Source organism: Cervus canadensis, chromosome 4 (genome assembly GCF_019320065.1).
Source record: "Cervus canadensis isolate Bull #8, Minnesota chromosome 4, ASM1932006v1, whole genome shotgun sequence".
Classification (NCBI taxonomy): domain Eukaryota; kingdom Metazoa; phylum Chordata; class Mammalia; order Artiodactyla; family Cervidae; genus Cervus; species Cervus canadensis.
This window is the reverse complement of record NC_057389.1, coordinates 29,693,685-29,710,399: the sequence shown is the minus strand read 5'-3', so window position 1 is coordinate 29,710,399 and position 16,715 is coordinate 29,693,685. Positions and strand designations below refer to the sequence as shown.

The 16,715-nt window shown below is 43.2% G+C and overlaps 1 protein-coding gene across 3 annotated transcripts in view; it reads left to right on the top strand.

Annotated features, from left to right (window-relative positions):
• TENM2 (teneurin transmembrane protein 2) overlaps positions 1-16,715 on the top strand; it is a 1,360,160-nt gene that overhangs the window by 1,189,536 nt on the left and 153,909 nt on the right. For all 3 annotated transcript variants that reach the window (XM_043464766.1, XM_043464768.1, XM_043464767.1), the window contains 3 exons: positions 7,718-7,912; positions 14,021-14,221; positions 15,931-16,116. In XM_043464766.1, the coding sequence (XP_043320701.1) occupies positions 7,718-7,912; positions 14,021-14,221; positions 15,931-16,116 (582 nt within the window). The remainder of the gene's footprint in view (positions 1-7,717; positions 7,913-14,020; positions 14,222-15,930; positions 16,117-16,715) is intronic.

Genomic DNA, 16,715 nt, shown 5'->3' with positions numbered 1-16,715 from the left:
GTGATGCCATCCAACCATTCTCATCCTCTGTTGCCTCCTTCTCCTCCTGCCCTCAGTCTTTCCCAGCATCAGGGTCTTTTCCAGTGAATTGGCTTTTTGCATCAGGTGGCCAAATTACTGGAGCTTCAGCATCAGCACCAGTCCTTCCAATGAATATTTTGGGTTGACTCCCTTTAGGATTGACTGATTTGATCTCCTTGCAGTCCAAGGGACTCTCTAGAGTCTTCTCCAACACCACAGTTCAAAAGCATCAATTCTTTGGCACTTAGTCTTCATGGTCCAGCTCTCACATCCGTACATGACAAATGAAAGAATCCTAGCTTTGACTATATGGACCTTTGCTGGCCAAATGATGTCTCTGCTTTTTAATACACTTTCTAGGTTTATCATAGCTTTTTTTCCAAGGAACAACCATCTTCTAATTTCATGGCTACAGTCATCATCTGCAGTGATTTTTGGAGCCCCAGAAAATAAAGTCAGTTACTGTTTCCATTGTTTCCCCATCTATTTGCCATGAAGTGATTGAACCAGATGCCATGACCTTTGTTTTTTGAATGTTGAGTTTTAAGCCAGCTTTTTCACTCTGCTCTTTCACCATCATCAAGAGGCTTTTTAATTCCTCTTCACTTTCTGCCCCAGGGTGGTGTCATTTGCATATCTGAAGTTATTGATATTTCTCCCAGAAATCTTGATTCCAGCTTGTGCTCCATCCAGCCCAGAATTTTGCATGATGTACTCTGCATGTAAGTTAAATAAACACGGTGACAATATACAGCCTTGATGTACTCCTTTCCCAATTTGGAACCAGTCATTTGTTCCTTATCTGGTTCTGTCACTTCTTGACCTCCATACAGGTTTCTCAGGAGACATTTCTTTAAGAATTTTCCACAGTTTGTTGTGATCCACACACTCAGGGGCTTTAGTGTAGTCAGTGAAACACAAGTAAATGTTTTTCTGGAATTCTCTTGCTTTTTCTATGATCCAGCAGATATTGGCAATTTGATCTCTGGTTCCTCTGCCTTTTCTAAACCCAGCTTGTACATCTGGAAGTTCTCAGTTCACGTATTGTTGAAGCCTAGCTCAAAGGATTTTGAGCATTACCTTGCTAGCATGTGAAATGAGCACAATTGTGTTAGTTTGAACATTTTTTGGCATTGCCTTTCTTTGAGATTGGAATGAAAACTGACATTTTCCAGTCCTGTGGCCACTGCTGAGTTTTCCAAATTTGCTGGCATATTGAGTGTAGCACTTTCACAGCATCATCTTTTAGGATTTGAATAGCTCAGCTGGAATTCCATCACCTCCACTAGGTTTGTCAATAGTGATGCTTCCTAAGGCCCACTTGACTTCACACTCCAGAGTGTCTGGCTCTAGATGAGAGACCACATCATCGTGGTTATCTGGGTCATTAAGACCTTTTTTGTATAGTTCTTCTGTGTATTCTTGCCACCTCTTCTTAATCTCTTCTGCTCCTGTTAGGTTGATACTATTCCTGTCCTTTAATTGTGCCCATCTTTGCATGAAATGTTCCCTTGGTATCTCCAGATCTCTAGTTGTTCCCATTCTATTGTTTCCCTCAATTTCTTTGCATTGTTCACGTAAGAAGGCTTTCTTATCTCTTCTCACTATTCTTTGGAACTCTGCATTCATATCAGTATACTTTCTCAAATCTGATCTTCTTGGTCTCTTGAGTTTATCTTTTTTATATATCCCATTCACAAGAAAATAAAATTAGTCTTTGGTATTTTTTCAAATACTGTGTAGTTTTTTTTTTTTTCTTATTTGGATCTTTAATCTGTATCAAATTTATGGTGTGTAATAGAGGTTAGACTTTATTGCCTATCAAATAGATTGTTACCTGCAAGAGCCCAAAAATAATGGAAACTTACTTTTCTTCACTTCAGCTCAGCACCAAACTATGTCCACAGTCTCGAAAGACAATGGGACACCTCTTTTGGTTTCAGTGACACTGAACTTTGTCTCACCTCCATGACCTAAAATATTAATATTATATCCTTAATTGCTTCAGAAGACTCAAAGCATCTTTATTTCTCTGTCCCTTTTTCCTACCATCTAAGCCAGCTACTCACATATATTAGGTTCTTCATAAGTGTTTATTGACTGAGATGTGAGGCAACCAATTAGTACAATTTTGACAATTTCTCAGAGTACTAGGTTCAAGTATTCTCCAGTTTCTTTTCCAGAGAAATTTTCAATCAGATTTAAAATCATTTTTAAAAGACACATTATTTGTTTTTTCAAATTTAAGTCTAGTTGGTTTGCCATGTTGTGTTAATTTCTACTGTATAACAGTGACTAATTATACATATATATTCTTTTTCATATTCTTTTCCACTATGGTTTATCATAGGATATTGAATATAGATCCATGTGCTATACAGAAGGACCTTGTTGCTTATCCATTCTGTGTATAATAGTCTGCATCTTCTGATCCAAAACTCCCAGTCCTTCCCTTCCCCACCCACCCCCTTGGCAACCACAAGTCTATTTCTGATTCGTAGATAAGTTTATTTGTGTTGTATTTTAGACTCCACATATAAGTGATATCATGTGGTATTTATCTTTCTCTTTCTGACTTACTTCACCAAGTATGATTATCTGTAGGCTCATCCATGCTGCTGTGAACGGCATTATTTCATTCTTTTTTATGACTGAGTAGTGTTCTATTGTATATATGTATATATGTACATCTTCTTTATCCATTCATTTATTGATGGACACTTAGGTTGTCTCCATGTCTTGACTGTTGTAAATAGCCCTAGCGCTGCTATGAACATTGGAGTGCATGTACCTTTTCAAATTGTAGTTTTGTCTGGATATATGCCCAGGAGTGGGATTGCAGAATCATATGACAACCCTGTTTTTAAAAAGACACTTTATTTGAAAATCCCTCCAACATCTAGCCCAACCCACAAATGCCTTGTCAAGATACAGGCATGTTCCCCGTGTGTCTGGCTGACTGGTCCTCTTCAACCCCCTCTGCCTTCCCTCCTTCCCTGTACTGCAAGCTCCAAGGAAATTGGACCCATTTTACTTAAAGCAGCAGACATGAGTGACTTGTCCTATTACTTCCCAATGAGTAAATAACATGGATAATTCATTTCATCCTTTACAGAGAACTTTAGGGCGGTGTGGGGCAGGGGGGTGCGGAGCTCCAGCTTAATCACTAAAATGAGTTTTACACCATTTAGGTGAATCTAAATTGTGTCGTAATTTTGTCATCAGCCTGTAACTTGTCAGTCATTAGTGGCAGTGGTAATTTATTTTTCTTCTGCACAAGTCTTAGAGCTTCCATTTACTAGATTTACTAAAACAGGAATAGCCACTTTGTGCATTTTAATTAATTTTAAATAGAAATTTGGATGTACAGTACTATGCTCCTTTAAAGCCTTAGGAAGAGGTAAGAGAGACAGGGACGTAAAACTTTCCACTACGATTCCAGAACCACCTCCCATCCACAACCAGGGGAAGAACAAGATGAGATCTTTCTGTTAGTATTATTCCAAGTTGTGGTGGTGGTGGTGTGTGTGCCTTTGAGACCTGGAAGTCAGTTTGGTGACTCAGTTTGGAATGTCACAAGGGAACATCTATTGATTTAAATACCAGGTGTCAGCTACCATTTGGAGTCCTCAAAGATCTTCGCACACATACTGCTCCCAATGACTCAAAGAGACAGTTTTTTTTATGGCAAATGTGGGTCTCAGAGAAGTTCAATAATCTTGTCAGAATCCCACAGCTGGTAAGTGATTGGTCAGGATTTGAACCCACATCTTTCGGGCTGCAAAACCCTTGCTCTTTGCACTTCTGTTCCATATCACTTGCAGGCAGGTGGAGTCAGAAATATCTGTCCTATAACTTGCTATAAAAAAAAAAAACTTGTAGACTTAGTGATAGTAAAATTAGTTAGAAAAGTTATTAATGCAGGAGGTCCTTACTTCATGTGCAGCCTCCCAGGTGAGGATCAGGCTGAGCCTTACATCCTGTGATGCTCTGGGTTGAGTTATGTCTGAGGATGAGTCAGTTACCCTGACGGAAGGAATTCTCTATGATGCAGGTCATCAGTGGCTACCAGAGGGGGCTCATCTGGCATTTGCACTCTGTCCCATGGCGAATGGGTAATTAGAGAGCTTCATGCTTCTTTAGCCTGCCTTCTACTTTTTCTTTTTTTTTAATGTGACATCAGTGGAGCCTGGCAAGTGTCCTGCTTTCTGGAGAACATCACAGTGTTTTGCATTTTTTTACCACCCTCCCGGTGAGCATGCAGCAAACATATTGAAGGAAGGCTGCATTTAGAATGTAGAGAACTCTCTGACCTGACTGTTCTCCCTTTTTTTCCCCTGAGAAATGTAAGTAGGTCACATTTTAAACCAGGCACCTGGTTTTAAATAAAATCCATGCTTACATTCTAGAGAATTCAATGTTTTTTCACCACCTTAGAGTTTTTGCAGAAGAGAAACTGTTTCAATATGAACAAAGAAAATAATCCTAACTTTATTTTTCAATTGATAAAGACAATAATTTTTTCCTCTTTGCTTCTTACCCTCTTCCACCTTTGGGGCAGAAGGAATGTACAATGGAAGCCCATTGGTGGTGATTTAATGCAACTTTCTCTGCCATCCAGAACTAGTCTGATTCTAACCCTCAGGTCAGAAACAGCCCTTGGAAGCTCATCCCACTAGATACGCACACTTCTCACTCTTTTCCCTCTTGAGTGTGCGTGGCTGGCAGGGGGTAAGAAATAGTGCTTATTCAAGTCTTCCCACTAAGAGATATCTTCAGTGTTACCTAGATCAGAAAGGGCAAGTGAGTGTTCTTGTCCGCCTGCTCCCAAGTCCCAGCCAGGGTGCTACATTGAAGGTTTTCAGGCTTTTTCTAAGCTCAGGGAAGCAAAATGCTTTGATCTTAGCGTGAGTGTATCATGGGGCACTGACATGGAACCAGTGTACTTTGTCCTGGAAACCCTCTGCAAACTTTGAGAAAGCCCAGCATTTCTCATACTTGTTCGTATTAACACAGTCTCTAATTTTGAATCTCGGGTTTCCTGGTTTAAAACTCTTCCCTCTCCCCTCTCGCAGACAATCAGCATGGGTAGCAGCTCTATGGGTCTCTCCACTCTTGAAAATAGAAGGCAAGTTCTCTATATTTAGAGAGATTTTATCTAAATTTAACATGTAACTTTGATGTTCTCACTTTTGAACTCATTCTTCTTTTCTGGTATTAATAGAGTCATAAGGATAAGAATTCTACTAGAAATGGTCTTTTTTTTTTCACCTATTCTACTATAAAGCATCTGTTGGGCAGGGGAAGAAATAGCCCCTCCATCACATGTCAACTGTTGAGATGTTTTTGTTTCACGTCAGTTTATAATTAAGGTCAATTACCATCAACACACCCTTCCCCAGAAAAAGGCATTGTATGTACAACATGAGGTCCACTCTAGAAATTGTTCTTTCCACACCTTTCATAAATGACCATGTAGTGCTTGCCCACACCCCCACCACTTGGGAATCCCTGAATGAATCAGGAACGTAATAGAAATATTTACTCAATCAAGGCAACATTGATGAATGTAGCACTAGAAGAAAATCAACAATGATAACCATAATCTTGACCTTTAGTAATTTACTATATCTTTGGGAAATTAAACACTCACAGATGAAGAATGAATTACTATAAAAAAAATAAACAGCATGACAACAAAAGGGGATTGATAAGGTGGGTGGGGCCATTATTATGGAGTGATCTGATTAGATATGGTATCACATCAGGGGATGGGGAGACCATTCCAGTTGTACACACATGTGTGACTGTAGAATTCTTGGAGCCACTGCATTACAAATCACAGATAAACCAGGAATCACTAAAAACACCTCTGTAGGTCATTTCTGAAGGTCTCTGAATGCCAGTTCCATAACCTGGGACAGTGTCCTGATTTTAGGCTTACACTAAAAGCCAAGTTCTTCTAAGAGATTCTTGTCCATAGTAGTAGATATAATGATATGGTTGTCGGATTAAATTCACCCATTCCTGTCCATTTTAGTTCACTGATTCCTAAGATGTTGATATATTCACTCTTGCCATCTCCTGCTTGACCACATCCAGTTTACCTTGATTCATAGACCTAACATTCCAAGTTCCTATGCAATATTGTTCTTCATGGCACTGGACTTTACTTTTAGCACCAGGCACATCCACAGCTGAGCATCATTTCCACTTTGGCCCAGCATCTCCATTCTTTTTGGAGCCATTACTAATTGCCCTCTACTCTTCCCCACCTTCTGACCTGGGGGGCTCATATCTTTTTGCCTTTTGTACTATTCATGGGGTTCTCGCCACAAGAATACTGGAGTGGTTTGCCATTCCCTCCTCCAGAAGGCAAAAGAAGAAGGGGGTGGCAGAGGATGAGGTGGTTAGATAGCGTCACTAGTTCAATGGACATGAATTTGAGCAAACTCCGGGAGATAGTGAAGGACAGGGAAGCCTGGCGTGCTGCAGTCCACAGGGTCACAAAGAGTCAGACATGACTTAGTGACTGAACAACAGAAGGCAGGCTGGAAATTCAGATTCTTTACAAACTGATCCTGAAGTGAAAAGCCCAAAGCCTGAAGGTGACCACCAAAATCCCACTCTTAATGACCTCCAAAGGGGCAGTATCGGCATAATTGAAGCCAAACTGGTGAGAATGGCTGGTAATTCATACCAGGCCATCCCCTCTGATTGTCGGCCTTCTTCATCTCAACAAATGAAAGAGGGTCCCTGCTGATAAGAACTGCTAAAGATCCGTGTCTTTAACCTGCCCTCCCCGTCATTTTTTTTTTTTTAAGGCCAGACATCTTTCCTCTTTATTCTTTGTCACACATCACCCTTTGGGGTAGGCACAGTTATTTCTTTGTGGTCTAGATAAGGAAAGTGAAGCATAGAGAAGTTGTGTCTCAACACTGGCCCATCCCCTTCCTTTTTAATGAACATAAACTTACCAGGAATAGCAGTTGACTAATCTGAAGGTAAAATATTCAGCAAAATGGGTCCCGATCCCCATTACCAACAACAGCAACAGTACTTGCTTGTCCTTGCGGCTTAGTTAAGGGCACAGCTTAAGAGGTGAAGCAACCTGGTTTCCCATGGGACCCCCTACTGTTGAATTTTGTGATTTCAGCAAAGTACTTTCCCCAGTCTGAGCTTCACCTATAAAATGGGATTGTGATTCTAACTCCACCTCACTGGCTGATAATGACGATTCAGCAGTAAATTGTACCTAAAGCATCTTATGCCATGCCCAGAGTATAATAAGCATTCAGTTGATGATAACTGCTTTTATCAGTAGCATTTTAGAATTAATTTTTATTGGAGTATAGTTGACTTAGAATGTTCTATTAGTTTCTGCAGTACAGCAAAGCGAATCAGTTAGACATATGTCCACTCATGTTTAGAGTCTTTTCCCATATAGATCATTACAGAGTATTGAGTAGAGTCCCCTGTGCTATACGGCAGGTTCTTATTAGTGATCATTAGTAGCATTTCTGTGGTGGTGGTGATTGTTTATTTGAAAATGGCTCTGCCGAGCCCGTGGCCCAAGTCCCCAGCCCAGAGCAGCACAGGCAGAGCTGAGATGCCCAGCGGGCTCCGCTCTGTAGGCTGACACAGTCCTTCGAGCCCTGGCCCCCCTGACCTGGTGCTCTGTCTCCGCGCTTTGCAGCCGCCTGCCCCGTGCTGTGCAGCGGGAACGGACAGTACTCCAAGGGGACGTGCCAGTGCTACAGCGGCTGGAAAGGTGCGGAGTGCGACGTGCCCATGAATCAGTGCATTGACCCTTCCTGCGGAGGCCACGGCTCCTGCATTGACGGCAACTGCGTCTGCTCAGCCGGCTACAAGGGCGAGCACTGCGAGGAAGGTAAGCCCGCGGGCGGGGCTGGTGTCTGCAGGTCTGGACCTTTGCTGACGAGCCTAGTCCTGGCTCCCTGTTTTGCAAAGGAAGGAAACATTTTACATTTCAAACCCCTCAGCTTTGATGAACTTCTTAAATTGTAGAACTTGAGAGAGTGAGCTTAAGGGTGGCTCTGAAAGGCATGGTCTGTTTTCCCCTCCTTTGTGATAATTAGCTCCTTTTCTCTTTTTCCTTTGTTTTTCTGTCTTCTCTCTCCTTCTACTTCCTCCCCTTCCTGCTCTTTCTGTTCCTTTTCCTTCCTTCCCCTTCCCCTCTTCTCTTCTTTTTTTTCTGCTTTATTTAAAGCCCTCTACATTGAGAATTACGCTATCCAATAAGAACAAGCAAGAATCCTTAATTCTCCTCCCTTCCCCAAAGCTTTAAAAAAAAAAAAAAAAACCTGTCCCTGGTAATCTCAGATCCATATATGTCTGTGTAAATATTTCTGCAAAAATTCATATCCATAGAAGGCAGTCAGGCTTGAGAGACGATAGGTACCCATGTCGTTTAGAGACACCACATAGAGCAAATGATCCTGGTTACCTGCGGTCACAGAGCCAGAGGAGAGAGGGTGTGCAGTGAGAAAGCTGGGATTTGATAAGTCCCGAGGAGCTCACTCTATGCTTTGAAGTGGCCTCTAGCACATGGCGGAGGAGAGGGGGAATCAGAGGATGTAATCAGCTAAATCCAGTTTGACGAAACATGATCAGAGATCAGGCTTAGCGATTGAAAGAGGGAGGTTTGGAGGAGAAAATGCAGGAATAGAGGGAAAGAGCACCCCTCTGGAGGTGTTCAGAAATGAGCTCTATGTAGTCCTAGTTACTCCAGTTGGTGCTTCTAAAAGTCGTTTGGTAGCCAAGTGTTGGGACCTGCATGGCAATGGAACTCGGCCAAGCTGCCTGTCAGCCTTCCCCTCTGTGTTTGGCCTTCCAGCCTATGGGCTGTAGTTGCCCATCTATTGCATCTTCCCATATAAAGAATCAACCCCCATTGGTAGGAAGGTAAAAAGCCATTCTTCTCAGAACCTCACCTGCTCCTCAGCCTTTGCATTGGAAGTCTTCAACATCTTTCCACTCAGTCCATCTCCTGGTGAAATGTCCCCATGCAACCCAAACAGCTCTTCCTCTCCCATCCTCCCACTGGAAAAAATAAGCATTCACTCGCCCAACAAATTCAGGGGAGGAGTGAAGCCCACTGCCTCCCCCATAAGAAACAGCTTGAGATGACCACCCAGGATGTCTCCCCGGAAAAGATCCTTGAATGCCAGATACCCATGTTCTCTCTCAGCTTCTCACTGCCAAGCTGATTAAGAATGGACCTCAGATGCCACGAGGTTCCTAGATGCAAGTGGATCTGTTCTCTCATCCTGTTATTTTACAGATCTCTGGGTTTTTGTACAAACTCACCAACCATTACAGCCCTCACTACAGAGGAATGACAATGGCTTACCCTTAGAAAAGCGTACAAAAGCTCCCATTGTAACATCTCCCATTTCATGGTTTTTAGAACTATTTTCACAAGGCTCCGCTTCCGTGACAGTATTCTTCTAAGATTTTCCAATACATCAGTGCTAGTGCCCTTAATGGGACCCAGGAGAGTGACCCCCCGCCCCAGGTCATCACTTACTCAACTCTCTATTTTTTCTTCTATTATAAAAAGTAGGCTTCCTCCCTCTGTCTGCATCATAAAACCAAATTGGGAGTTTGGATGGAGGAAGTGCTGATTTAATAAAAAGGTCAAAGTTCTTAAAGATAAATGGACTGCAGGAGGCAAAGCTTCATTTTGTGCAAACATGGGAGAGGCCAATAATACGACAAGAAAGGTTAAAACGACCTTTTGCATACATCATTTGGCAAGAGGATAGTGATAGAACCATGGCATTGCACATCTTAGAATGTTTTCTGTCCAGGAAGGCTTGTGTGTATCTGTATGAGTGGAATTTCAAGTAATTTCTCAACGTTCTCACTGTCCCAACTGGTCTTATTTAAATGTTTGGAATGAATTAAACATCCAACAAAACAAGGAAGTCACGTGGATCATTATGAAAGGATGAAGTTTCCTCTATTGATTTCTGCTACCCCAAAAGAATGAACCAAAATGATTCATATGCTGTTTTCAAAACAGGAAATGGAATCAGAAAGCCTGGATCAGCACTTTTTCTTCCATTTAGCTTTTTTTCCTTTGATATTCATCATAGTCATAACGTTCAAACAATTTACCTGAAATGGCCATGGCAATGAAATCAATAGCTGCCATCCTCTGTTTTTGCTGCCTAAACATTGTTGTACTATTACCAAATTTGCACAAGAAAATGAAAGGACAGATTCGTGAGGTTTCACTCAATGATATCTGGGGGAGTGGGAAGGTGATGAGAGAGGAATTGACATATTAGTTTAAGTCAGCCATGTTTTCATGTCAGTTTCATGGTTGAGTCATTTTTCAATGACATTTAACTTCATAAATGTAATTCATGGTTCTTCAGGGGTTTATAGTACATATTGTTTGTAAAACTCCTTGACCTCCTTTTTTATCCTTAGGGATAAAAATTGCATTCACAATCCTTTTTTGTCAAACCTACAGAGGGCCCAAGACTAAATGAGTTCTAATGATTTCAGCTGCCAAGGGGCTGGTGGTATAAGGCACATGGTACTTAGCTGGTAAAGGCCACTGTCCCCCTTTTAAGTATAACACTGTTTCTATTTATAAAGCTTCGTAAAATGCCATCCTCCCTCCTGCCTGCTGAAGACTCTAAGGACGTGACCACAAGACCACCTTATGAAATTGGAACCAAATTTAAAATTCATAGTGAAACTATTCCCCTTAAAGTCTGAATTTAGTTATTCTATCGGCTGCTGTAATTATGTAGCACAAAGGGCATATTTACTGGTCTCAGTGACCAGAGAAAGAGTTATCTCCCATCTCTAGATGCAACAAATGGTTCTTTTGATGACATTCCACTCCAAGGCTAATAAATCTCAGTGGATTTTCCTCCTTCCTTCACACTGTAATTCAGGATAGAGCAGAGAAAGCTAATTTAAATCTGGAAGAAAAGTGCCATTTTCTTTCCTTACTTTTTTTTTTTTTTTTTGGTATATTACTTTTTATGTCATCCTTTTAAGAAAATGATTATATTACAATTTCTTCAGTTTTTTGAAAGCTCCTAGCTCTTGGCACCTCACCAAACATTTTAAGTGGCTAATTATAGATGGAGAGTCATTATTGAGGTGCACAGCACACAGGTATTTTCATGTACTTGTTGCTTTCTCTATGTCCGAAATGAAGACAGAACTTTGGGGTTTTCTTTTATGAAAAGAATATGGGCAAGATTGTTGCTTAACAAGTGAGTTCATATTTTGCAGATTCCAAATTACACTACATTCTTCCCCAAAGCAAGACGTTGTTAGCACCCTTTTGTCCTTCTTGTCAGTCAGTCCTTCTCACTGAAAATTTATCTTGTTAACAACAATGCTTATGGCAGAGTCTGCTGTTCATCCTCTCAGCAGATGTGTATTGAGCACCTACTATATTCCCTTGACTGGGCAAGGCATGCAATGTCAAGGGCATTGCACAGCCTCTTTGTGAGTGTCTTCCACGTGTTGGAAACTTTCAGTTCGTTTCCAGCCACATGTGCTCCACCTGACTGAATGGAGCAAATTAGAAAGTATCAGAAAGGGTTGATGTCATCAGGAGTACTAGTCCTCAAGAGAATGAATTCAGCCTGAAAGTGGTTGTAATCAGAGCAAGTAACATCATAAACATCTCTGAGTATAAATCACTGAAATGTACCTTTCTGAGATAGTATTCCTGATTGGAAAAAAAAAATCAGTGGCAGCTTTTGTTTCCTCATGGCTCAAATAATTTGGAGCTGATTTGCATAAATAGTATCTTCCTGAGAAGGTCCAAATGGGATCCTAAGGAACATCTCTTAACACTGAAAATTCTTACTTTTTGCCTGAAGGCAGAGGTACTCTTTGGAAGCTTCATGGAATATCATGAATTCAGTTAAATCCAAGTTCCTGGAGTCTGATGTCCCCCAGAATGAAGTAGTTCGGGTAATCTAAATCATGCCATATTTGGAGCTGATGTACCATCAGTTTTAAAATAACACCATTACTTTGTATATCATAAGAAAGAAAAAGAGCTACTACGCTACAAAAAGCTGGGACCCCAAGGGGTTGCCATCTGAATGTCATGGTGAACTATTGAGATGACAAAAATCTTATTTCATTCTTGGCATTGGGAAAAGAGAGAAATCAAAATCTTCCCTGAGAATCTGAACTACAAGATGGCACACATTCATACAAGGGACTGAATTACACTATCATGTGGCCCGGAAAACATCAAGAAAAGGGTTTAAGTGATCTCAAGCTGGCTGTGCCCCCAGATGATGGCAGAAGCAAATGCTTTAATCTATGCCAACAGACCTGATTTCCAAGCTGTTAAAATGAGCGAAATGTATGTCTTAGTGAAATAAGATCATAAGACACTCCCCCATTGCCATGATCCACAAGGGAACATCTAAGCCTCATGCAAGATCACTAGTCACCACTGAAACCCCACGGTGTACAGTGTTCTTTCCTCCAAATGCCACTGCATCATTTTCTAGGAATACCTAAGGAAGCTGGTCATCCTTTGAAAAGCTGTGTTTACCTACCTGTAAGCTAAATGGGGGGAGCGGGGGTGGCTTTCCTGGTGGCTCAGACAGTAAAGAATCTGTCTGCAATACAGGGTTCTTGGATCAGGAAGATCCCCTGGAGATGGGAATGACCACCCACGCCAGTATGCTTGCCCGGAGAATCCCATTGACAGAAGAGCATGAAGGGCTACAGTCCATGGGATTGCAAAGAGTCAGATATGACTGAGCGACTAACACTTGCACTGCACAAGCTAGATGGATGTCCTAGTTTGGGGTCACATTCTCATACAAAAAGTCCTGTCCTTAAAAAAAAAAAAGTCCTGTCCTAGAGAACTAGCCTTTGCATCTCATTCCTCTTCTCACTCTGAGTTGATTCCAAAGTAATAATCTTCAAGTTACTACTGTGTGTATAACCACCCTGATTACTGAGATAGCCAAGCAATCAGACCATGAAACTGGCCAGAACAACAGTGACAGGAATCTGATCATTAATTTGTCTGATTAACGGTCTGTGGAAGGGTCAGTGACACAGCCAGAGACTGGCCCATCCAGTCCACTCATGACTATGTATAGGAAGATTACCCCTTTGGGATCATTTCCATACCCAGCTTCACTTTCTCTGGGCTTCCCTGGTAGCTCAGGCAGTAAAGACTCTGCTTTTACATGCAGGAGACCCAGGTTCCTTCCCTGGGTTGGGAAGATCCCCTGGAGAAGGAAATGGCAACCCACTCCAGTATTCTTGCTTGGAGGATCCCATGAACAGAGAAGCCTGGCAAGTACCTGGGGTCACAGAGTCGGACACAACTGAGTGACTATCACTTTCACCTCTTCCATCCTGTACATTTACTAACTTCTTGAGTAGATATGTGCTCAGAGAGTGAACACTAGCTTTAGACTTATCCTAAGTGAAACTTAATTAGGAAAGTGACTCATGTATGAGTCTCACTGGTTTTCTTTTTCATCTTCTGGTACCTTCTGAAGTCAAGTATTAGTGAAGTTAGACTGAGCCTCTTGACTCTTCTTTCCAATAGTGAGTGATGATTGGGTTTGGTGATACATGTAAAGATATAACCAGCATTCATGGTGCAGTCTCAGAAGCCCCGATGTGGTTCAGTTAAGATACTATTACTTAACAACCTTACAAAGCTCTCAAAGTTGGATGACACAACTCTGTATTCAGTTCCTCTAATCCGGCTTGAGAAATCCCCCTTTTTCCTTTACATTCTCTTCAAGTTTGAGATGTAGTATTTTAACAAATTAAAAATCTTTCATTCTGTATGGGTCTTCTTCAAAGGGCCACATAAGTATTACTGGGGCTGCTGCATTTTCTTGCAGGTGGAAAGGAATTGATGAACCACTGGTCCATTCAGCTCTCGACTGGTGTTTCACGTCCCCTCCCCCATGAGTGATCAGTACTTTTCCCCCTCTGTTTTTTTCAGTTGATTGCTTGGATCCTACCTGCTCCAGCCATGGGGTCTGTGTAAATGGAGAATGCCTTTGCAGCCCTGGCTGGGGTGGTCTCAACTGTGAGCTGGCGAGGGTCCAGTGCCCAGACCAGTGTAGTGGGCATGGCACGTACCTCCCAGATACTGGCCTCTGCAGCTGCGATCCCAACTGGATGGGTCCCGACTGCTCCGTCGGTAAGTCAAGAGGTTTCCTCCTCGCTTCTCCCAACACTCACACCTTGTGTTCCTCCCATGAGCCCACACAGATGGGAATCAACTCTTTGTACTTAGCTCGGGAGGGAGGGACTTTGGTCAGTTGTATAGTACCTCTCTTACTCTGTTCTCAGTCCTGAAGGCTTTGATCCTTAAGAAACATACAAACAAATCCCATATAGGTTCTTGTGCCTTGTTGGTTTCATCACTGCAAATGGACGAGGGGCCCGGGAGGGACGCTTCCATTTGCATTAGAGCTTTCTTATGTACACTCCCTAAAGATACTAGAAAACAAAACAGAACAATTCAGTCCCAGATGAACTGAATGGAATGTCCTATAAAACAGAAAAGAGGCTCCCTCGGGGTCCTGGGTGAACATGTTATAAAGCTCTGCAATACTCTAGTGACAGGAAAATAATGAAGTTGCACCATACACTTTATTTTCCTAAAATTAAGAGTATGTGTCTTCCCTCCCGAGTGACCTTAAAATGGAACGGTTCAACAGTTCAGGCCAGTCCCCACCTCTCCAAGAACGGTTCCATTCACACTGACAGCACCTATCCAAGCAAGCCATCATCTTTCCGCCCCCTTCCTCTGGGTAGTGAGACAGCTGTCAGATTGCCATGGCAATCAGAAAGGGAACCTATGTGAAGCTTTGCTACAATGGGAAAGAAGTGAATATTTCATTCCAGAAGGGGGGGAAGAAAAAAAGGAAGATTCCATTAAAATGGGCTATTTTGGGTGTCTTCTCAGCCCCCTCATCTCTGGCTTCAATTCTGAGACTAGTGGCCCAGGCCAAATGCTACAGAGGATGGGGAGGGCCGGGCAGCCCTGGATCCAAGGCCCAGCTGTGCAGCCGACTCGCTGAGTCACTGACCCTCCTGGTGTGGCCCCCTCCCCAGGCCTGATGAGCCACGCCTCCCTTCGTAGTCTGTTGCAAGGATGAGTGTCTGGCACGTGCTTGTCCTCGAGTGAGAGGTCTGGAACGCCAGAGAGTGCATATCTGTCTGTCTGTCTCCTCCCCAACCACAAAAGACTTTGAGCTCCTTTGAGAAAGAAGCTGTGTAAATGCAGCACAGTTAGAGTGTTCCCAGTGGCCACCACAAAGCCGATCTGGGTGACAGCTGGGTCTGCCATCCTCCTGTGTGGATGGAGCTGCTGGGGCCCCAACTGGCTTTGGGGCAATACAGGCTCTCAACAGGGAAAGATGTCCCAGCTGGCCAGGGAGTCAGGCTCCATGGGTATCTTTTCAGGTGGGCACCTCCCAGGGAGCTTTGCCAAACCAGATGGGCAGTGTCTGACCTCTTCCTGGGATGGTGTCCCGCCCCAGAACCGTGGTCCTTATACTTCACTGTGCATCAGAAACACTTGGAGGACATAGTGAAACAAATTTCTGAGTCTCACTCCCTGTGTTTCTAAGCCAGGAGGACCAACCAAGGCATAAGAAGTTGCATCTCTACATAGTTCCCAAGTGATGGTTGATGCAGCCAGTCCAGGGGTCTCCCTCTGAGAACACTGCTCTAGAAACTACCTAACCATGAATGAATACCCGGCCAGTGGAGAGACAGGCCGCCCAAGATGACATGGGCCTTTGGCCGGTTCCAGGGACCCCGGCCATGCTTGTGGTCTGGTCTCCCATGGAGGGTTTCGCCAGAGGTGGTGTTGAGCTGTAATCATTGTTTTTCTTCCAGAAGTGTGCTCAGTAGACTGTGGCACTCACGGCGTCTGCATCGGGGGAGCCTGCCGCTGTGAAGAGGGCTGGACAGGCGCAGCTTGTGACCAGCGCGTCTGCCACCCCCGCTGCATTGAGCACGGGACCTGTAAAGATGGCAAATGTGAATGCCGAGAGGGCTGGAATGGTGAACACTGCACCATTGGTAGGCAAACGGCAGGCACCGAAACAGGCACATATTGCTTTATTTTCATAAATCGTAGATCTATAGTGATGGTCGTGCGTTGCAACCGGCTGTTCCCTCAGGGACACAATGCTTCCTGCTGCCTCTCAAATCTCCCCGGGGGCGTAGGGAAGGGAAAAGTGTGGTCCTGATTGGAAAAGATTTTCCCTGCTTCCCAGAATTCCAGATTGGGAGGAAAGGGACCAGATTAGAAGAAAACCCATCCAAATTACTGACCAGGGGAAGAGAGAAATGCACACGCATGGGAAATTGTCAGGACCTGGAGGTTTTAAGTACCCCAAGTAACTGCGGTCTACAGGTCTCCCCTCTCTGAATATCCTCCCAGCTGGTTGGATCACTGGATCCTTGCTTGGTGGCAACAATGGAACTCACTTCTTTTAGATCAGGTTGGATGCAGGCTGGGCTCCCAGGTTTCCTGGGTAACCAGGTACCAGTTGTAATAAGTTTGAGCATCCTCTAGCTGTCCAAAGACAAAGACTTTGCCTTTGGGCTCCTGCCTACCACCATGACCATCAGTGAATGTCTCCTGCTTTGACCCCATTTCATTCTCACTCAGCCAC